The sequence below is a fragment of the Astatotilapia calliptera genome, chromosome 13 (assembly GCF_900246225.1).
Source record: "Astatotilapia calliptera chromosome 13, fAstCal1.2, whole genome shotgun sequence".
Classification (NCBI taxonomy): domain Eukaryota; kingdom Metazoa; phylum Chordata; class Actinopteri; order Cichliformes; family Cichlidae; genus Astatotilapia; species Astatotilapia calliptera.
Genome location: NC_039314.1, coordinates 23,739,573 through 23,762,031, shown reverse-complemented (window position 1 = coordinate 23,762,031; position 22,459 = coordinate 23,739,573). Strand labels below are relative to the sequence as shown.

The 22,459-nt window shown below is 40.8% G+C and overlaps 2 protein-coding genes across 8 annotated transcripts in view; one reads left to right on the top strand and one right to left on the bottom strand.

Moving 5' to 3' along the window:
- abch1 (ATP-binding cassette, sub-family H, member 1) overlaps positions 1 to 13,419 on the bottom strand; it is a 37,471-nt gene extending 24,052 nt beyond the window's left edge. Inside the window, exons 1-6 of one of the 5 annotated variants that reach the window (XM_026189528.1) lie at positions 13,305 to 13,321; positions 10,647 to 10,908; positions 8,850 to 8,955; positions 5,873 to 6,021; positions 4,183 to 4,342; positions 3,179 to 3,333 (exon numbers count right to left, since the gene is read on the bottom strand). In XM_026189528.1, coding sequence (XP_026045313.1) covers positions 3,179 to 3,333; positions 4,183 to 4,342; positions 5,873 to 6,021; positions 8,850 to 8,921 — 536 coding nt within the window. In that variant the 5' untranslated portion in view covers positions 8,922 to 8,955; positions 10,647 to 10,908; positions 13,305 to 13,321. Of the gene's footprint in view, positions 1 to 3,178; positions 3,334 to 4,182; positions 4,343 to 5,872; positions 6,022 to 8,399; positions 8,805 to 8,849; positions 8,956 to 9,297; positions 9,321 to 10,646; positions 10,909 to 13,304 lie in introns of those variants that run through there. The other 4 variants (XM_026189525.1, XM_026189526.1, XM_026189527.1 and 1 more) reach the window with 4 other exon arrangements.
- On the top strand, positions 12,316 to 22,115 carry lgalslb (lectin, galactoside-binding-like b). 3 transcript variants are annotated; one of them, XM_026189532.1, is made up of 5 exons: positions 12,316 to 12,811; positions 13,362 to 13,393; positions 13,576 to 13,623; positions 14,425 to 14,611; positions 17,085 to 22,115. In XM_026189532.1, exons 1-5 carry the CDS (start codon positions 12,779 to 12,781, stop codon positions 17,226 to 17,228), a joined length of 444 nt encoding a protein of 147 aa, XP_026045317.1. In that variant the 5' UTR covers positions 12,316 to 12,778; the 3' UTR covers positions 17,229 to 22,115. The 3 variants fall into 3 exon arrangements, with proteins under 3 accessions (XP_026045317.1, XP_026045316.1, XP_026045315.1); XM_026189531.1 differs by having other exon boundaries at positions 13,353 to 13,393; XM_026189530.1 differs by having other exon boundaries at positions 12,318 to 12,811; positions 13,362 to 13,445; positions 13,535 to 13,623.
- The last annotated feature ends 344 nt before the right edge of the window (positions 22,116 to 22,459 follow it).

Here is a 22,459-nt window from a genome sequence, read left to right as displayed (position 1 = left end):
AATCCGGAGATGGTGATTACTCTTATAAAAGGGCCATAAAGTAATCTGCCACTTGCATTGATCTGCCGGAGCTTTAGCAATTATATCTCTTATAGTTAGAATAATTAGTAACATTTCTAAAAATAAATTAAATCAAAGAGTTCGCTCAATAATTTCCAGAGGTTTTACAGCTTATGCAGACTAAGCTTCTGAGCGTAAAAAGGAGGATACTATTCTTTTATTTTTTGGTTGAAAAAGCATAAAAAAACAAGAACAGGCCTCAAGGAGTTATTACCATAGATTGGAAAACAGGAACTCAGAAAGGCAAATGTCATCTCAAGAATGAGGCTTTTTGCTCTCACTTTTTTGATGTGCAAAGGATGACACTGTGATTAGATAACAACAAGCAAACAGAGCTGCAGCGGGCTTCATACTAGTCATAAAGACTCTGCAGATATGATCACTTGTTCACAAAAAAATATCATGCTGCATGTTTCAAAGTGAGCTGCCAATGTAGTGGTGCTCAAACTTTTGGTCTGGATGGTGACGCAAGTGGGAGTGATGTTGAATGCAGAGCGACAACTTCTGAATAATCAGAAATTCTTTCTTGCTTATGAGAAGCTCTTTACTTTGGGGCACATATTGTATATTAAGCACATAAGATTGAAAAAGACAAACTTTGATGTCTTTACAGTGAAAATAGGGACTTTGCTGCAGCCTATGAACAGCAGGGGAGACTGGAATATGCAGGCAATTTCACATAATATCCCTAGGACTCTAGGGACCTTTGCTTTGATGGCTACACAAAAGCATGCAAACCAGTGTTGCCAGATTGTCTACTTTTGGTTTGAATTTGTGGGTAAAAATAGTTTGGGAGGCTTGTGGAACTTTCCCTTGATGAAAAACACAGTAGAAAAATGCTAATGTTTATACAATAGCTGCAAAATGCTCCAAAGTACATTACTAAACTAAATTCTCATTGCTTTAACTGTGGTTCTGAATTTGAGTAATCTATCAAGTCTACTTCATTATATACTTAAACTAGAAAATTGTTGACAGATTTGATTTGACCTTTATTAAAAAGAACCATCTGGAAAGTCATCTGTGCATACTATTTTGAAGCATACGGCACATTTAAAAAACCTTGGCATGTGATTGAATGACCCATTTCTCTATCAGTGTCTATCTACTATCGGTTACGCAACCAATCCTATCAGCAAAACACTACAGAAAGCACAAATTAGGGAAAACAAGCAGCAGTCTGACAGACTTTAAAAACTAACAAGCAGTCAGTGTAGCTAGCTATATAGTTAGCATGTCAGTAGACAGTTCTTTATGTTGTTGTGAGAAAATCTCTGCATAAAAGACTTCCAAACCAGGGCCACCTTTCAAAACAGGAATTCGGAGCTGCTTGAAAAATATTAAAAAATAGCAGTCAGGATAGCTTGCTAGTATAGTTAGCACGTTGACAGATGATCCATTTATCTTCGATTACATTGAAGATTAAGCCATAGCTGTGGAGCAACCGGCCAACAGTTCCTCAAACAACACAAACTGAATGTTTTTAAGGCCTACTTCAAAAAATTATTGGATTTGGACAAATATATCTAACTATTGAGGTTTTGTAGACACTTTACAAGTAATCAGGCAACATTAACTTTTACACCATTTTGGATGTGTGGCAATCATGGTGTCAATGTAGGGTGAAGTGAATAAGGCCCTGGCCACGCATGAGACTGATCTGTGACCAGTTGGCAATGACATTTGTATGGGGGAAATATGAGTATTTCAACTGGTTGCTGAATGTTGATGATAGTTGCTTGGAAAATGATTGCTAAAGCCCAGTCACAAAGGCCGACAGACTGGTCAGTGACCCACTGACAACAATGAGTATTTCCTGACCAGTTGGCAAAAGATTCCATGTCATTGCTTATAACTGGTTGTATTTTAGATGAAAGTGATGAATTTATCTACAAACACTGTCCAGCAACTCTCACACTGTAGTGAAACTGAAAAGTGTGATACATTTTTTACTTTTTTCCTTCAAAGTAAAAGTTGCACCTTGAAACATGTTGGCAATGGCATGGAGGCGCTACTTTTACTTTGAAGACAAATCTTCTCCATTTCCTGTTTGCGTTGTACATTTGCAAGTTTTATTAATACTTGGCTAGATGATAGTGAGTATATCCAGACAAACTTAAAAATTACAGGCAACAAGGCAATCTGCTAGCAACCAAAGCAATTTTGTACAGCACCTTCTTTGCAACCGATTTCATCCAGTGACAGCCAGCAACCTCCAGGAACCACTGCCAACCAGTCAGGGATAAACATTTTTCCCTATCAACCAGTATGCCAAATTACTTTTGAGCAATGTGAGCATTATGTCATGGAGATACTGCAATATGCTAACTGCATCCAGTAAAATCAATAGCACAAGGAGGATAGAAAGTGCCTAAGAAGAAAAACAAGCTGCAATCTATGGCACTTAAAAACCTAGCAGTTCCTTAGTCTACCAAACCATCTAGTTGGTGTCAGTGGCTGATTATTGCTCCATCTGTCCAACTGTCTTCTGTCACAGCTAAACTGTGTCTATGGCTGCTACCTTACTGGCCAGGAGCTCCTTAAACAACTACAGTTACATTTGTGGATCTGGTATAAGAGTACAGCGTTAAACATGGCAAGATAAGATTATCGCATGACTGTGATCAAGAACCCAGCTGCCTTGCAAGGTAAGATTTGATTGGGTATCTTGGCATCAGTCAAACCTCACACCACTAATGGAAAGTGATAATCAAGGGAATATAATGTACTGTACAACTGCCCCTGAGTTTCACCTGGTGCTTTATCAGAAAAGTCATAATGTTTTACTGAGCCTGGGTTTACAGCCTGTGGTATAAATACAGATTTTAGATTAAGGGTTTAAAGTCTTCACACAGACATCTGCAAAAGCACAGTGCTACCCTTCATAAATTGGCTGTATCTAGGGAAATAATGCATGAGTTCACATCTCCGTGCATCAAATCTAACATCCATGAACCACATCACTGTTTGCAGAAAAAACACTTTCAATATTAGTATACGCTTTTATGATGATCACTCTTACAACTTTAACCTTACAGGGTAAGATCAGCTTTTACTCATTGGATTTTGAAATCGTTCTATCTGTAAGGTCAACTGCTGCATCATATGTGGTTTTTACCTAAGATTTCGGACCAGACTGGTCTTCTGAGGTAGATCCAGGAAGTCAATGAGAAAGTTCATGCGTGCCTGGGTTTCCTTAGATGTCAGGCCGTGAATTCGGCCAAAGAAGGTCAGGGTGTCGCTAATGGTGAACTCATTGTACAACGCCAATTCCTGTGCAGCACAAAAGCAGAAAATGAAACTCATATCTGATGCTCTGATTGAGTCACAAACACCAACATTTCCAGCACACCTCAGGACAAATACAACTGCACCAGTGGATGTAAATCTATTACATGTACAAAGTTAGCATCTGTTTTACTCTTACTGCTTTTACTTTATTTTCTTGCTTCCTGGGAAGGATTAAAGCTGGTACTTTTTGTTGAAGGATTAAAGTCTTACATAACAGCAGATATACATTTTTTATGCAACAGCAATTTCAAGAAAGCAGTATATATCGCTAGTTTAAAGATGCATCTGTCCGCATTGCTGTAACAGAAAACATTCAAGGTGTCACATTCCTCCCACTCTGGGTTGCAGATTACTTCCTGCATGAATGAATGCAATGGTCAGGGTTACACACAAGACGACAAATACTATGCTGTGTTATCTACTTCATCAGATACCTAATGACAGTAATGGGGCTCACTCAGGTACAGGTGGCTCATTGCAGCAAAGGCCAAATTACAGAAGCCCCAGAGCAAGGCTTCATACAATCTTTATGGCTTTAAAGCAGCTGATGTGGATGTTGGGGTGATAATTTTCTGGACAGAACACACTTGCTTAAACCTTCTGTGGACAAATGGCTGCAAGGACTTTGATTGTAAGTTCACAGGCTTTTTAAGAACAACCAAATAATAGAGAATACATAAAACCAGGTAGGGCTGCCTTTGTGTCACTTCAACAAATTTGCTGCTTTATTCAAATATGTTAAGGATCTTTGGGCACATGAGTATTTCAAAAAAATTAAAACAAGAGCAAAGGTACGCATTTTAATGGGAATATATACTATGTGGTGTTTACCTGTGGCATGTATCCGACTTTCTTCCCCGGAATATCGTGGCCAGGAAACGCAGGCGGCTTCCCTAGCACAGTGATGTGACCTCGTGAGATTTTCAAAGTTCCCACAATGCATTTGAGAAGTGTGGTCTTCCCACATCCACTGGGCCCCAAAAGGCCATAACTGAAAAACACAATCACAAAAATTTCAGATAGAACTTAAAGCGTGATCCTGCAGAGGGAAACACTGGGACAGTACAAAAGTATGTGACTAGGGAATGCTGCTCTTTCTGGTTATTGAGTTAACTGAAAGGAAACTAGTTCACCATTCTAGAAAAAAGGTGTTCCTGGAATCTAATCTGAGACAGATATTTCCTTTTAGACGTTTCAGTCTAATACCAGCCTCTGAAGACGCTGAGATGCTAATGCTGCTAAGTGTTAAAAAAATCAAATTGCAATGGCTTTGTGACTATTTTCATACATAATGTCAACTTACAACTAACGTCTGCTGAATGTAAAGTGGTTTTCATGTAGAGCCATTTTTGGATACATCAAAAATTGTATTTTTTCATATCTAGGCTACAAACGGTCTCAGATACATCACACAGAGTTTGCACTGCACTCTGTTATCACATGCACTTTTATCAGGTATGTCTAGAAATACTGATGGCTTAAATAGCTGGACGGGAGACAGGCCAATGACAGTTCAACACATTTTTAAGTTTAAGTTTGAAAAACTTGATAAAAGACTATATTATTTATATAATTTTGAAAGTTAAAGTGCCTATACTCATTCTACAATCAATGAGATAATTATCCTCAGGTTTAAAACAATGAACAATAACATAATGGAACAATATAAGTTATATTCCAAGAGCACAGTGGGGTTTTGTAACACTCGTTCTGTCTGCATGTTTTACTGGTTTTTCACATTCATGTTTTACATATTTCCAGCTAGCAAGAAACATGAGAAACCTTCAAGAATTTGCCAGGTTGTTCATTTGACTTTATTTTCTCTTACATACTTTGTGTGCACAGGAAAGCATGTAACAATGCTTTCCTGTGCACACAAAGTATAGGTCAACGTTTTTGGTGGCCCCATTCTTTGTTGTCATACTTGTCACTTCAAGAATGCAGATTCATATTAGAGAAAAATGAATGTAGATCATCTATAAGAAACTGACAACGGAACGAACTAAGAGACAGCGACACCAGAAGCAAAATGTGTGCACTTAGAGCTGAACTGTCACCGACACATCAGGTTGAAAATTTCTTTGCAGTGTCATGCTAAGCTCTCCTTCCCCTGTGGGATAGTGGAATTTTCCCATTAAGGCCTTATTGAGAAACAATGTAGATGTTTATAAAGATAACCCTGAATATCCTGCAGGAAATTAAGCTTTCAACAGCTAATCAGTCAATAGATGCTTGACAAAAGTGAAGGCAAGATGAGCAGCTTGAATTGGGTCCCGACACCTAACCCAGAAATGTCAGCATTGTTTGCAGGTTAAGCATTTATCTGCTCACCAAGAAGAAAAGAAAGAGTCAAATATTTGTTGCTGTTAGTGATACAGGAAGTAAAACACCTTCAGCTTTTCACTATTTCACTCAGTATTTACATTTTGATTTTTACACTTGACTTTTGTTATGAACATTTATAATCTTGTCCAGTTAAAACGCTCTAAATTAACAGGCTGTGTTGGTATTATCTACTCACATTTGTCCCTGTGGCACAGCCAGGTTCAGGTTGTTGAGGACCTTCAGTTTGCCATACGATCGGCACACATCTCGACACCGGATCGCAAAGTCTTCCTGTCCAGCCGGCAGAGGCGCCTCCAGATCAGCCTTCATTTTTTCCTCCTTCAGCTGGAAGAGAGAACATTTTGTTAAACACCAACATTCCTGATGCAAGTCTAAAAGCATGCTCAGTATTGGCAGACTTAACGTTACAACAATGATTTCTCGTGCTGTAGTCTATATAGATATTGTCACCTGCATAAACCTTCCAAATATCTTTAAATAATATTTTCTTTAGTGGAGAATATGTACCTCGCTGCTTTTGTATTCCTCCAATAAGGAAGGATTTATAGCAGGAAATATGACAGTGAAATAATGTCAAATATGCTGCAGATAATCTGTAGTTATAGTCAACCTTTCGCAACGTTTATGCAATGACACACAAAGTCTTGTATTGTGTTAAACACAGAGCATCCATGTACTGAACCTAAAGTAAATGTTTTAACTTTGTGCATTTCGTTTCTGCACATGAAGTGAAGGTTTTGTTGTGGTGAAGGCTTTTACTGAAATACAAAGAGGAAGTAGGATAACTGTCTAGTCTTCCTCTTTCTACAAATAATTGATTAGAAGATGCCGCAAAAAAAAGTTTCCTACAACAAATTTCTGTTGCCACATTTTAATTTCTAACATGTTTTCCTATTTGTTGATTAAGTGCTTGAAATGAAGTGCATCCATCATTAAATATTCCCACCAGGAAGAGCCGACCACTTAATTTGCCACAATTTTTACATGTGCTTCACTTAAACACGTTTGCCTGTCACAGCGGTTAGGCTCACTCACAAGTTTGAAAAATATTTAAGTGGCCACTTACAGAGACGAATCTTCCCACTGAACTGGCCAGTTATGTTTACAAATGCAAGGAATTTGAAAGTAGGAAGTTTCCATTCCTTATAGTTACAAAATACCTGTTAGTTTATATGGGGAAACCACCCTTGACATAAGTGTGTCTTTTTTATAACCATAACATGTTGATGTAATTCTCTCCAGAACCTCAGTTAACCAATGCTTACACATATTTAACACTTATAGACCCACAAATAAATTGAGTTTAGATGATGTTCCCATACTGTACCGTGCTATTTTCTGCTTTTCAAAAATGGAAATTTCAACTTGTTAAAAATAAAAGCATAATTTTGTGTAGCCTAGCCATCTCTACAAATAAAATATCCATCATTACTGTTAAAGTAACAACATTTGACTCCTGAATGAGTTTTAGTCCCCTGGAGAAGGTTGCAGCTCCTTCAGCAGGAGAAACAAGGCTGGATTTGAAAGACTTCAGTGCAAGAAGCTGAAAATACAAACTGTTATTTTTCATAAGCCAATCACCAAACAATTGAACAGGCAGAAAGAGAAAGTTGTTTGCCCTTTCATCCAAAAGCCAAATACAAATCTCACTTCTGACCAAACAACACACAGAAACAGCCAAGCATACTCTCATGTTCCTGTTAATTTCTCTGCATCACTACAAAGCTGCATCAGACCAAGTATGTGGGTCGTAAAACAATCCTGAGTCCAGTAATCTCTAATAACGGCGTTCTTTCACGGGTTTCCACCAAACTCCCTCCTTTAATCCAGAATCTCTCATTTTCCAGCAAGGAGATTAGGGAGACTGCAGTGAATAATCTGCTGCATTTGGTTAGCCTCACCTTTGGCACTTTAGCCTACATTTGCAGACATGTCACCCTGATTCTGTGTGGCAACTGTAACCACTTCAGATGACACATTGATTTAAAATGCAAACAAACGCTGACTATCCATCACTGAATATGAGAAAGGCCTGGAAAAAAGACAAGGCTAACCTCATCTAGAGGAGACCAAACCGATTGAAGGAGCACAAACTCACCATTGGACACGATGTAAAGAAAAAGGGAGATGTGGAAGGGATGAAGAGCACTTGAGAAGTGAGGCCAAAGACTGAAGTCAACAGGTAAAGAGCATTTGAACATTAGCTGACACAAACATCTCGTCCGCATGAATGCAAAGTGGAAGAACAGGTTGAGTTTGAGAGCCAGCAACTGAAGAAGGCATGAAGAACAGACGCCAATAGCACGCACGCACACGCACACACACACACACACACACACACACACACACACACACACACACACACACACACACACACACACACTTTAACTGGTGCTATAACCTCAGTAGCGCTCCATAATCATCAATATGTTTTCTGATGTCCCCAAAATAATACTTGGGAATAAAATTTTAAAAAACTAATGACATATTTTAAGAGCGTGATTTTTTTTCTCCTAACACATTTTTTTTGTAGCAATCCCACCCTTCCACCCATCTGACCAGATGGACAGACCTATACTTGATGAAAACACCACATTGCCTCTTTTGCTTGTACACTGCGATAATGACCTCGATCAGCCCAGCAGAGGCTCGCTTTTCATTCATAACAGGCTCTGCTCTGTTGATCAGGAAGAATTTCCTACCTTGCCTGCCAAGTTGTTGCCAATTTGCGTCACTACCAAGTGGAAGAAAACAGGCTTGACGGCCGTATTTAAATCTCTCCGAATTCAGGAAGACACATTTGCCGAATAAAAATTGTGAAAGAGAAGTCAACGAAGGGCTATTTATAAGCCGAGCCCTCTGCAGCCGACCAGCTGCTGCGCTTTCACTTCTCCCTTTCACGCAGGACGTGAGCGCTGCAGCAGCGCTGCGATGCTCAGCGGTCGCTCTCTCTGAAAGATAACCCTCATCCACCCTCCCTGCTTTACGGGAAAAAATGGAGCTCTGGCCTGAAATGTGACACAAAATGAAAAAAATAAATCCCAACTCCATCTCTGCAGCGGCGCACAAAGGCCTGCTGTCGAGGGACCACCTCGATCCTGGAGGCTTCCCGCGAAAAGACAGCGACCCAAACTACCTGAAAAGCATCTTACCCGCACCTCCATCTCTGTGCTGTTTGCAGGTCCACGCGTGGCATCATTCCTACCGGCAGCCTCCGCGGCCATGGCAGCAGGGAGGACAGCCGGACCGGCTGGGTCTCTGTAGGAGAGAGAGAATGAGGGAGAGAGGGGGAGAAGGAGAGAGTTAGATAGATGATGAGCTCTGGGAATTTTTAGGTTTAAGTCAGGCGAGCTGTTTGATCTGCTTTCAGCGATTCCACAGATGCACAGAAATGCAGTTTGCAATTTTCTGATCTATTTGGCCAGAATTTGGTGCCAGCTTTAGCTGATGCGGAGCTGCACTAGCCTGTAAGCAGCTGCAGGGGCTCGATTAATAATATATTTTTTAAGAAATAAAAGAATTCACCAGGTTGCTAATATCATTTCATTTGGCATTTCTAACATTAACTGCTGCTGCAAAAGCAACGGAAGTGAAACTAACCGATGGATTCTTGTAATGATGTCGTTCCAAAAATAACCGCTAGGTGGAAGCACAAAAACAAGAGACTTTTAGATGAAACGAGGTCAAGCAGGCGTTTGATCACTGATTGATGAAACTGAATGTGACACAGACACATAAATGACTGTTACGGAATGAAAGAAGGGAAATTTCCCCTGGCTCCTATGTTTGTGTTTCTGGTAGTAGCACAAACTTTGTGTTTTATACAGTTTAGTTTATAATTCCAGTTTTTATTTTCATTATTTTTCACATGTATCTATGATATAGTGACAGACAACCTTAAACACTTTATAAGTTATGGGTGGACACACAGAAGCCCACAAACGGTGCTTTGAACATTAATATCATCAATCAGGATTTTGGACCAGAAGCGTTTATCCCGTATTCTACAGAGAACTGCACAAATTATCAAGGAGGAGGATAACCACTGCACATTCAGACTCATATGAAATGCTTGTGATCATGGTTATGATTTTTCTTCACTGCATCTTCATTAAAATACATGCAAAAATCGAATGTAAATAAAAACCCGTTTGAAACACAAAATTTTCTCACTGATTGCACATTAGAGAAGGAATCAATGACCATGCAATGTCATCGCCCACATAGCTGTTTCCACAAATAATGATTTTTTTTAAAACACTTCAGTTTTTTCCTACATTTCAAGGAACCATGAACAAAATGCTTCTCAGCGCTGACAGCACTGCAAGGCTGGATGTTGGCGCAGCGGGCCCCTTTGTGCAGAAAATTACATGTTCTTCTTTCACTATGTCTTTGACTGAGGCACTGGTTTATATTTGGAGTTGATCACTGGGTGCTACACAGTGGCTGCCTGCTACTCCTAATACATATGATGGGTTTAATGCAATGGAGACAACTTTATCCTTCTCTAAAGAAAGACCTCAGCATTGAAATCATTAAAAATGAGATTTAGATTCAGCTCCTCCTCCATGTTAGTGTCTAATATAAAGAAATGCTTAATGACAGCTAAGAAAAAATGTTGTGGCTTATTTAAAAAGAGTGTGTGTGTGTGTGGGGGGGGGGGGGGGCAACTACGAGTTCAGGACATGAAACCAGACGGCTGATACTATGTACAGATTGTGAAGCGTGCTGTTCTACACTTCGACACCACTGGTTTAAATACACTGCTAAAAAAGGGAACACTTGATCATCGCAGTGTAACACAAAGTCAGTTAAACTTCTATGCTATCACCAGTGTTCTCTTCACACTGAGCCTCTGTGAGTCTGGACAGTTTACGGAGGCTGTGCCAAATGTTAAGATGCCTGTAACTTCATCTGTCATGAGAACAGGGCAAAAGTGGCAGACCTACCAGTTCTGTTTTTTCTCTGGCAAATGCCAGTCAAGCTGGAAGGCACTGGTCTTTGAGCACAGGTCCCACTAAAGGGCATTCAGCCCTCACATGGCCCTCCTGGATTCTGTTTGGCCAGACACGTGTACATTAATAGCCTGCTGGAGGTCATTTTGCAGGATTCTGGCAGTGCTCTTCTTGTTCTTCTTTGCTGGGTAGACACTGTCCATCTCTTCATGTAACAGCCCACCTCCTGGTTTATTCTCCACACTCTTGTACTGTGCTGGGAGACACAGCAAATCTTTTTTGTGATGGCAGGCCTGGATGTGTTTAATTTAGGAAAAACTGAATAAGCTGCTGACATTTGTCTTGTTTTTGCCTCTCCAGTGTATGCATTGTCATTTTCTTTTGCACCAAAGCAGGTGTAAAGGATTCAAAATGGTATGTGCTTCCTAACTGGACAGACTATGTAAACACACCCTGATTTAAATGTGAATAAATGGGATTCTTGAGTTATGTTTTTATGTAATGTAAAATTTTCAGCATAACTTGAAACCATGTTTTGTTTCATATGTCACCATGCAAGTGTCATCAATGTGTGACGTTTCATAAGGCAGGAAGGCCCTCTGGAAAACATGTTGCCCAACCCTGGACTAGAGGCACGAGTAATGCATTGAATAGAGATATATGTAGGATATTTGAGTGTTATTACTGCAGCAATAATAAGAACTAATAACTTGTTAAGGGGTGTTTCAATAGTGCAGGGGTTTATGTACTTGGCTAACAAACAAAAAGTCTCCAGTTTGATCCTGGGAGGAGACACAAATCCTTTGGAAGATATGATGGGACCTGATTATTCAAGACTTTGTATGTAAGGAGAAGGACTTTAAATTCAATGATAGATTCAACAGTGAACCACTAAAGATAAACTAATCTTCGTCTTTCGGATGCTTCCGCTAGGGGTCGTCAAAGCTCCATCTCTACCTAAGCCTAGCATCCTCTTCTGTCGCGCAAGACCTTCTGGAGGCCCTGCTTCCCTACATCCATGAATCTTCTCTGTGATCTTTTTCATTTCTTCGTGCCTTCTGGGTCCATCTTCAAAATCCCTTTTTCAAAATATCCACCATTGCTCCTGTACACATGTCCAAGCTATCTCAGCCTTGCCTATCTAACTTTGTCTCCAAAATGCTCAACCTGAACTGTTCCTCTGATATACTCATTTCTAATTTTGTCTCTCTGTCAAGAAATAAGAAAATCTAGTATAGAAGAAACATGATCTATCTTTCTTAACCCTGTCAGTACTCTCGCTGCAGCGTTTTGTATTAAGGGGAACATCAGTGCATCACTGAAGTCACAGTGCATTGATTTGCTTAGCGTGTAATGCCTTTAAATATCCACAAAGGGGCAGAGTGGACCAGTTTAACTAAACAACAGCCGGGCTAACGATCAGAGATGGGGGTTGAATAGATAGAGAGCATACAGAAAGGACGGAGAGGGTTGCAAAAGTCAATGAACAGACAGTGGGATTGTCCACTTCATTCGGTGAAAAGCAATTATGTCCCAGGCTCACAAGTGAGCAGAAACAGGTCCATTTGTAGCTATTTTTAACTCCCTGACGCCTCTGAGCCCTACAGTATTGTTTAATCATTCCAAAGTATTGAGTGTGCCCACTTTGGCCAATTAGGCCAAAACCCCCCAGTCTGTGTCACAGTCAAACTGGATAAACGACACGCGAGCGCAGTCTCATAAAGTAACCGCTTATTTAAACCAGCTAAAAGTCGTGTCCTGGATTGTTATCCCAACCTAGAAACCCCCCAAAGAATCCAAACAATGCGTTGTCTAATTGGGTGAAGGGTTGAGGGAAATCTGTCTGATTAGCCTTCTCCAACAGACGGGGATTAAGCTTTTGGTCTGTAATTATTATAAAGCATACGTCAGCAGACATCCACCCATTTCAGTGGAGCAGAGGGATCCTGCGAGGTGACTGTGCTCTCTCTCAGGCCAAGTCAGACGCGAGGACCCAAGAATAGGAGCAGTACTGGAGCAGGAACAGGAATATCCTCCTGAGTCAGTGCCACGACGCTGACAAACCACGCTCCCCGGCAGAGCTGCCTCTGCTCCGATAATCAGCATCCTATGCTATTCTGCTCAAGATGGCGGTGCAGGCAGCGGAGAAGGACGGAGTAGTGAGTATTTTGAAGGTTTTCGGGGAACCGATCCGGGGTTACGTGTGTTGGTATTTATTTTCTGTGCATGGGGGCCTGTTAGTTGCGATTTAAGCGCACCGTTAGGTCGATTATCTGGCGCTTATTGTAAATGCGGAGCGCCGGGCGCAGCGCATTCAGAGCGTAGGGCGACTCCTCTTTCATCTGTGGCCGGGGAGGAAATTGGGAAATCCAATACGCTGTGGTGAAATGCACCGGCGGTGTGTGCTCTTCTAGGCCACCCAGCCGGTGCGCATTTCCATCGTAGTGCAAGATGGTGCCAAATGTGGGGCTCATTTATAATAACTCATGGCTCCCGGCAGGAACGCTGATAACAACATGACAGGTCTGCTGCCACCTCGTCATTGTTGTTGCACGCCGCGTACGAGGCCACACTCTTGTGCATATATTGAATGATAGGCCTGTAGCCTCTTGTTGTGCCTTTAACCTCAGCCATGCAAGTTGTATATCCTACCTGACAGAGCGATAAATGATACTTTGCATCCTGTGTCTTTTGTCACTGGTGTTGAAGAATGTGGAAGAAGACCACCTGAATGACTCGCTGGGGAACCCCGGCCTCATCTCACCTGACAAGGAGGATTTATCACGCCTCCTGGTATGAAATATTTAAACGATTTCCCGAGTGTCCTTGTTTGATGCTCGCTCCTGGCTGTGCGTAATAAATTCAATGTGTGCAATGCGTAGACGGTGCCATTCAGCGGGCGCATCCGGGGGGGCATGCGGCCGGGGAAGAAGATAATAGTGATGGGCATCGTGGACCTGGAGCCAGACAGGTAACATAACACCTCACAAAGGCATGCATGCACACACTCTTTATCTGGAGCCATGTTTTTATCTCTGCATATTTAAAACATTCTGATTTACGTCTGCACAGTACACATTCTTTGCTAAAGGATGTTAGAGATGGGATGTTTTGTTTTTGTTTTGTTTTTTTTGTTCTTAGGCTAGTCAGACTTGCACGGCCACTCGAGGACACACTGAGTAATGCGTAGGCAGCCAGAAAGAACAGTGGCTCCTTAAGTATGCAGAGACAGGGCGTTCCCTCACCAGCAGGGAGAAAAAGGGGGGGATTTTCTTTTTTTTAAAAATTTTTTTAAAAAAGAGAGAGATCCAGTGAAGCAGATTTGTTTGGGTGTGTCCTTACCCTACATGGAAACTTGTGTCAAACTTGGAAGAAACCTCTCGATGACCTCATCTTGTTTAGTGCCTGCTGCTGGGAGGGTTTTCCATGCCAAAGTTCATGTGAATGTCCCAACAGACAGAACAGCTCCAAGGCCTAAACACACAGTCTTTCTTTGTTGCGTCTCATTACTTAGAAACTTGATGCCTGTAACTGTGACCATAAACTTACACCAAGACGCATAACTGTGCAGCAGCAGCAGGGGAGGGTGGATAAACAGAACTAGCAGCAGGGATTATGCATAATTAACTCACAATTGGTGAGAATTGTTCTTACGCAGCAGAATTATGCATCTCATTTATCCCAGATTATCTGATGTGTGCTTTACCACTGCATCCTGCCTGAATACCCGATACCCCGGTTTTGTTTTTTGTTTTTTTTTTCATACCCTCAGCTTTGATGTCAGCCTGACCTGCGGACGTGATTCAGAGAAAGGGGAGCCTCCATTTGATGTGGCCCTGAAACTCACGGCTCGTTTCACTGACCGTCAGTTCCTTCGCATCGCTCGGGTTTCTGGGAAATGGACAGAGGAGGAGGCGTCCACTGTGTATTTTCCCTTCATCCCTGATCAGCCTTTTAGGGTAAAAAAATCCCTTTTCTCACATCAAATAATTCTGGGTAATCCCCAGCAGTCGCCTGTAGCAGAGATATTTTCAGAATTAGTTATGTGAGATTATCTGCGCAGCATGATAATGGAACACAAACAGGAAATGTTGTCCATGCTTCATCATATTGTAATGTAAATAGAGCCTGTACCCCATATAGTGGCCTGTTTACTGCGTTAGGACCACATCAGCTGTTGTGGTGTGCTGAATGAGTTGGAGTTGGAGGGTGGAGGGGGTTGAGCAGCAGGGCATATGCATGATGAGTAATCTCATAACACCCGAGGACTTGTTAGCTCTTTAATGTCATATTCTGCTCCAATAAGTCTGCACATGAATAACACACATGGTGTACAGCTAAAAATATACAATAGTGGCAATGGAGCGAAGAACAAAGCATGAAGTTTCTCGAGATGTTTTCAGGACACTGAATGAAGTTGTTCTTTCTCCAGTGTAGCCGAAGGTCTGTTTAAAGTGCCAAGTTCACGACACCCACACGTCACCGTGAAATGCACCATAACATTTGCTGCAGTGTTGGCAGCTCTGTGAAATCCATATAGAGGTTATACTTGAGGAGCTGGAGGCTAAAAGACGGCAAATGCCCAAAGCAACTGGGTCGGTAATTTGTGTACTTGTAACCATCTCTATTGCGTAATGTCTCGAAATGTTCAGGACTCTAGTGCATGTGTACAAATTTAGTAAAAATGTATTTTGGCACTGATTGCTGGAGCTATTTTTATTTATCTTGCATAGTGATTGTGACGTGATCTGCTTGAGAAGGAGGTCCAAAGTCTCTTACAGGTGCGCACTGCAGCTGAGTTTGGTTCACTGTCAAAACCAGTGCATATGATTAATCTCCTTTGCAAACTTAAACAATTCAGTAACCCCTTGCTATCCTTTTGATGGGGTACATTATAGTCCTGGAAGAGACCACTCCACCATAAGTTTATGGATTTACAGTGATCCTTACTTCTAAGGAGACACACACAATGTGAGCAAAACTATTCCAACATCATAACAGAGCCACTGGATCCCCTAATTGCTGGGGTCAAAGTAAAGTAAAGTAAAGTGTGCGTGTTAGTCCCCATAGGGAAATAGTTCCTCTGCATTTAACCCATTCACCCAGTGAAGCAGTGGGCAGCCGCCAGTGCAGTGCCCGGGGAGCAGTGTGTAGGGACGGTACCTTGCTCAGGGGTACCTCAGGGTAGCCGTTCAGTGGAGTCGAACCCCCGACCTTCCGATCATGGGGCTACCACTCTACCTACTGAGCTATCCCTGCCCCAGTCAAGGGTTTTTGCTTAGTGTGTTTTCCAGTCTGATATCTTTAAAACTCAGCTGTGGATGCATGAGAATTTTTACAAAGAGAAACTCTTTCTGTTTTTTAAGAATGCGAAATATGCATATGCAGACACAACAACTTAAGTTATTTTTAGAGGTGAACCCTGCATCTGGTTGTTGAATGTCAGCTCTCTGATAAAGTGTCATTGTTTGTGGTTGCAGCGTGACTGAGCAGGTCGGCACAGTCATGACTCTGTCAAAAGCTGGAGGCTGGAGATTAAGTCTGCCATGCAGAATGTTTAAAACAAACTCCCTCCTGAATCCAGGGGCATGTGGAGAGACACATGATGTGCTGTGGTCTCAGAGCAGGATGGTTTGTTTCTGCTGCTTCATCTAAAACATTCTGCCTTGAGTTGTTTGACGGTTTCTTTTTTTTTTTAAATTCCCCCCCACTGGCATAAACCACGCGGAGGTGTTTATGCAGTTACATTTTTGTTGTCGGTTTGTTAGGATTCAGTGTGTACACGTACAAACAAGAGAAGAAAATGAGAGCGAGGCTTAGCTCTAGCCTACTTATTCAATAACGTTTTGGGAGCTTTAAATGTTTTAACATCAACTAAAATAGCTGATAGTCATCCTCAGTGTAAGGGGTCATTTGGTCTTTCTCTTTACAAGCGGTTGTCTTTATCATGCACCCTAACCAAGGAAGAAAAAATGACAGATTAGCTTGGGTAAAAGACCGAAAGTTGAGGCACACAACGATGTGTGCCGCTGGTAAAGTTTCTGAGCTGCCTTTCCTCATAACAAGCATCCGTCAACGTTTTCTCCATTTAAAGCAATGCAATATCAGGGATTGTAACATCTAGTCCTTTACTGAATCTATTTTGTAATTGTTTACTCAAATTGAAACTGCACAAATAATATTTTTATATTAACGAGCAGAGAAAGAAATGGTTGTATAAAGTGAGATGCGTCCCTTCAGCTCATGAGGTGATTGTGTGTAACTCTGACACAGCTTTTTCCACCCACCCAATTTCTTCTGCTTATTGTGACTGTATGGAATGAGTGTGTTCAGTCTCTACTTGTCATGAAGTCAAAAGCGGTTAAAGTGCGGTATTTTCTTTCCACCTTTTGCCTAACTGTCTTTTTCTCCATGTCTTTCTTCCTTCTGCAGATTGAGATCCACTGCGAGCACCAGAGGTTCCGGATATTCGTGGATGGACACCAGCTCTTTGACTTTTATCACAAAGTAAAATCTTTGCCCTCTATCGACACAGTACGAATACAAGGAGACCTACAGATTACCAAGCTTGGTTAACTTGCCCTCTGACCAATTCCCGCTCCGCAAGTCGTGTGTGAAGCAAGGACTTGATCACACATGACCACACACACACACGTGCGCCTGTTACATCATCATCCATAGCCCATCGTACAGCACTGCATCAGCATAGTAACTGGATCAAAGTTTTTCTGCTTTGCTGTTTCTTCTTCTTCTTCCTCTTCTTTATGTTGAACCAGGATCTGATGTGATGGTGCTTTGTGGGTGAATGTGTTTGATCCATTTTTCAGGTATTTTTCCCTTGTAGCCCCAGTTTTTAGATCAGCGAACTTGTAGCTTATTTATAGGACATTCCACTTTTATGTCGAATCCTTTAGGGAATTTGAGATGGAGGCAGGTGTGGAGGTTTGAAAAAACCAGTTAGATAAAAATATCTGACAATTAGCAGCTAAAGTGAAAGTTAAGTGTTGCTCATGGATAGAACAAAATCAAAAACTTAAACTCAATTCAACTCACTTTGTTTAAACATACAAGCGTCCTCTTAAATCTTTTGCTGACCAAGCAACGTGAACAAATGTGCAGTAAAACTCAGACAGGCCAGAGCAGTGTTCCCAAATCAGGCGGATACATGATGTTATGCGAGATGCAACTGGTTTCAATTCAAATATACCTGGACATATATGTATATTTGATATGCTTTAGTTAGATTGAGCTCAACACAGCTGGATGTGTAACTATTTCAAAAACTCATCTGAGCACAACACAAGACAGCATAGCGGCCTGTTTTCTCTCTGCTGATGTATATCCAACTCTGCTGGCACTCCTCTGCATCCCTTGGGTTTATTCCAGTTGTCATGGTAACACGTCGCAGCCTCATTGACCTAAATACTCAAAAATGAGGATTATATCATGACAAGATGTAGCATCCCATGCTTAACACAGCGTGTCTGGGTAGTTTGCACTTTTCTTTTTTTTTCTTCTTTTTTTTAACTACAGCCACTCTCCTGTCAGTAGATTGCGCTATAGAGGCAGTAGAGCTGCAGAGAAATGTTATTTAAAATTTGACTTCTGCTCCTTTTTTCTTTTGCAAGCCTCATCAGAGTTGAACACTAAAATAAGATAGAAGTTTTACTCCTTATATGAAGAAGAAACCGTGCTGTCATCGAGGTCACAGGTTCAGCCGGGTGCAGGTTCAGTCACACATTTTGGAGTCAGGGGTCAGATCCTGGGGGTACTTTGAATGTATAGGGTTGATGTTTTTTTTGTTTATTTTTTTTTTATTTTTTTTTTTTCTTTAATAGTAGCATAGAAGATATAGTGATGCACAGATTAATTTCTCAATGTCACAGTTTTTGGTGGTATGGCTGGTGCTGTTTTAGTCCATTATAGGTCTTGTGTGTCTCATGGCTTTTTAAAAAAAGAAAAAGGTTTTCCTGAATCATTCCTCATCGGCATCTTGCCCACACTGATGCAGTCTCATCCTTTCCTAGCGCTGCAGGCTGTGTTTTAGAAGTGTAACTAACACAAATGTCTGGTCTCTTATGCGTTGTTTTCTTTATGACAGTTTCCTTCACTGGGGCAGGGAGCAAGTTCTAAAAAATATAGAGAAGAGATCTTCAAGTTAAACCCACAAGTATTGTGTGTATGAAATCTTAAGGTGCTCTGTTTACACTCTTCCAGTATCAACGTTGATTATGCGTTATCAGGTTTTTGGGGGGTTTTTTTGTTTTTTTTTTTCCATACTCTAGAAAGATGTAAAAACTCACTGCAGACATTAAAAGGTACTTTTTTTTTTCTGTTTATGCATTTGTGTTTTTTGGCACAACTTCACCTACTTCTAATATGCAGGTAGGAGAAGGAAAAGTCTGAGGAAGACAAAGCTCTTGCAAAAAGCTGGCCAGATTTGTTCTAGACAAATGGCTTAGGGCAGCAATAAAGTTTCTTTGTTGCTGAAGCCTTGACCTCTTTAAAGGGTTTTATAAGAAAAATGATTTAAGTTTAAGTTATGTTCATGGGTCAGTTATTAGCCTGAATATATTTGCCAAGTTGTGAAAAATCCCTTTTGTGTGTAATTAAAATTGTATTTATTAAAAGTTGGTAAACGGTTATTACCAGTCCCACTTTTAGAAATGTTAATAAATCATTAAAGCTTCCTGGGTTTCTAAAGCTGAAATTATAAACGTTGATAAGCTGTTCATGAATAATAGATACACTCTGGTGCAGATGCCCTGCAGCTGTTTCCCAGACACTTAAAAGAACAAGGCACGTGTCATTTCACATGAAGGGTTAGCCAAGGGGGTTTTTCACAACTGAAACGTTTCCTGAAACTGCTCATAAATGTGATTTGTTACACATTTATAACACGTTAGGGGGTGTAACAGAAACCAAAGTCATGATACAAATAGTACATTTTGAAGGTCATTCAGGTACAGAAGTATCATGCATCACAATAATGGAAAAATGGAATGGCGTACGCTGTTTTTCTAGAATTATTACATTGTTAGAAATCATTAAACTATTCAATAGAAATTCACAGAATAAATGATCGCAACTTGTAAATGTTGGAAAGCGGCGCTGCTGGTTCTGTTTATGACAGTAAAACCTAAACCAGGTTTCATGAGCCTGTTTGATCCCTTTTGAGGACTTTTTTTTTAGCAGTTTGACACTGAAGAAGTGAACAGCAGTTGCCTGCACAAAACTGCTCAGACATTTTGACATTTTCACCCTCACATATTCTGTGTTTATCATAAGCCAATGATGGTTTTTGGATCGAATTTTTGCTGCTGTAAAATTGGAGTAAGCCATGAATGAGGCTTCCTTTGTGGGCAAACTCTAAGGAAACTTCTTCATTACCTGTGGGCAGCGTTTGTCAAAATGCAGAAAGGCTGCTTTCTATACATGCATGAGTATTTGCTAGTTCCTTTGATATAGCAATAACATCGCTGCTCCTAGAGCTGACTCTAAGCTTCTTTTTGCCTGGTTGGTCAGACAGCGTCTTCCTGAGTTCCTCGTTTTACCCAAATTTATTCTGGACACAAACGAGCGTGGTACTGAGAATTGCAGTGTAACGGATAGGTGTGTGTGTGAATCATTCTTACTTTAGTATTACAAGGGCAAATGTGTCCAAATAACATGTAATTATGCTGATTGGGCATGTTGTTGGATGCTATTGGTATTCTGGTGACCATATTTAGTAACAGTTTACTGTAATAATGTTGATATAGTCCATGGAAGTATGTTTGAGTGATGTAAAAACAAGATGTGTGTTGAAGGGTGATGCAGGTTCATGTTTTGGGTCTTCAGTTTACTGTGTTGACAGCAGCAGGAGGTACGGGGGAGGGAGAGGAACAATTCAAGGCTTCCTGTGCTCATTCCAGGGAGCTCTTTATATGTGTGCAGAGCTGAGCTGGGAGTCTGTTTGGCTCAGCATAGTGTACACTTGAACTCTGCCATTAGCAAATTGTTTCTGGAACTGCTGTGTTTTTTTCCAGCTGAGCGCAGTTTGTTTTCCTCTAGGTTTTTAGATGTGGTGCAGGTACAGGATAAGCTTGTGGGGTACTTACCTATTTTGTACTGTTGCACTTTAAAAAAAATTGCAAAACTCACAGCGAGAAGAAAACAGTTAAAGCATTTTTACTGTTAAATATGCAGGCCTCTTTTTCTGATCTCCTAATGATCCCACATCTTTTGAAGAACAACCTTGGGAAATCATAATTTATTGCTCTTTGTAACTCTTATTTTATTTTCTCTGCAACACTTTAAAAATGTAACTGAAAAGCTGAATGTCATTTTCTGGCTGATTGTAATCTAATGGTAACCCAGGTGAAATTACTGTCCACAATCACCCCAGTTATTTAGGACCTGCCCTTTTATACCCATTCAGTGAAGTAAATCTTTACACTCTTCCTACCCTTAAAATCCAGCAAGTCTGATGTAAGAGAAGGAGTGTTTGTTTTTGTTTTTTACCCATGTCTGTCTGTTTGTTACCCTCCTTTCGGACTTTGGATGTACGTGGACTCAGGGTTTTTATTTTTGAAGAAAACACATGAAAGCATTTGTTGTGCATGTAAGCTAGTACCTGGCAATTTGGAAAGACGACAGATTGACGTACCAACTATGTATTGCCAGTTTCTGTTTCAGTCAAGCATGCGGTTTTATTTCTTTTTGCCATCTATCCACTGTCTGTTCTTTTGGGCTGTATTTTTTTATGGCCTAATGTGGACTCGAGTATTGAATTAAAATCATTTCCCCATGAGTTTCACCAGGTTAAAGAGCGGTTTTCTAAAAGGTGCTAAAATGACTTCATGGTGTTCATTGAGTAGAAGTAGGCTGATGTGTTGCTGATGTGTTTGTGCGGTTGATCATGTTATCATTTGTATTTATTACACCATAACCAGCAGCTTTGTGTGTGGTAAAGATATCCTGACTGTATAGCTAACGTTTTGCTGTTTATATGAAGGCGCGTTGAAAAGCTGAGTCTTTTATAATAATGAAAGTGTTTTCTTTGGCTCTGGGTTCTGATGTGTACAAATATTACAAATGATATGGAAAAAGAGTATTGTCTTAAACTGCAACCTTTCCCATTTCCAGATGCTTTTCTTTTAACTGCACAACAGTTTCCTGTCATTGTTTTCAAGGATGTACTGAGTCGGAGGATCACTCGTGTGCCGGCTGCAGTAACTTTGATCTCCCTGATACTCTTTCATCTCACGCATCATGTTGGCTGTTTGATCTGCTGAAAACAGGAGCACTTGTAATTACCACATGATGTCACATTCCCGAAATAAATAGAGTTGACTGTAAACTTTGTGAGAATGTGCACACGGCCAGTGTTTAGATGAACACAATACATGCTCCAAATGTTTTCCCCCCTCTATGCTTTTGTAAAAACAGCTCCTTTGCAAACCAATAAACTTCTTACGTTGAGTTTTTTCTTCTGATCACTTTTTGTGTTAAATAATTTTGAAGGTTATAGATGCATATCGATGAGGAGATTGATGATATATATTAGTCTCCTGTGTTTGTGTTTAGACCTGTCTTTCTCTTTCCCCTCACTCCAAAACCTGTTATGGCAGATAGATGTCTTCCTCTGGTTTTGCTTGAGGTATCTTTCTGTTAAAAGGGAATTCTTCCTCCCTGCTCCTCCTCTAAAACATTCTGAGTTTGGTGATTTCAAGGAGAACGGTACTTGTCTGACTGCATTGTGCCTAGTGTAAAGTTTGGTGGAGGGGGGATTATGGTGTGGGGTTGTTTCTCAGGCGATGGGCCCC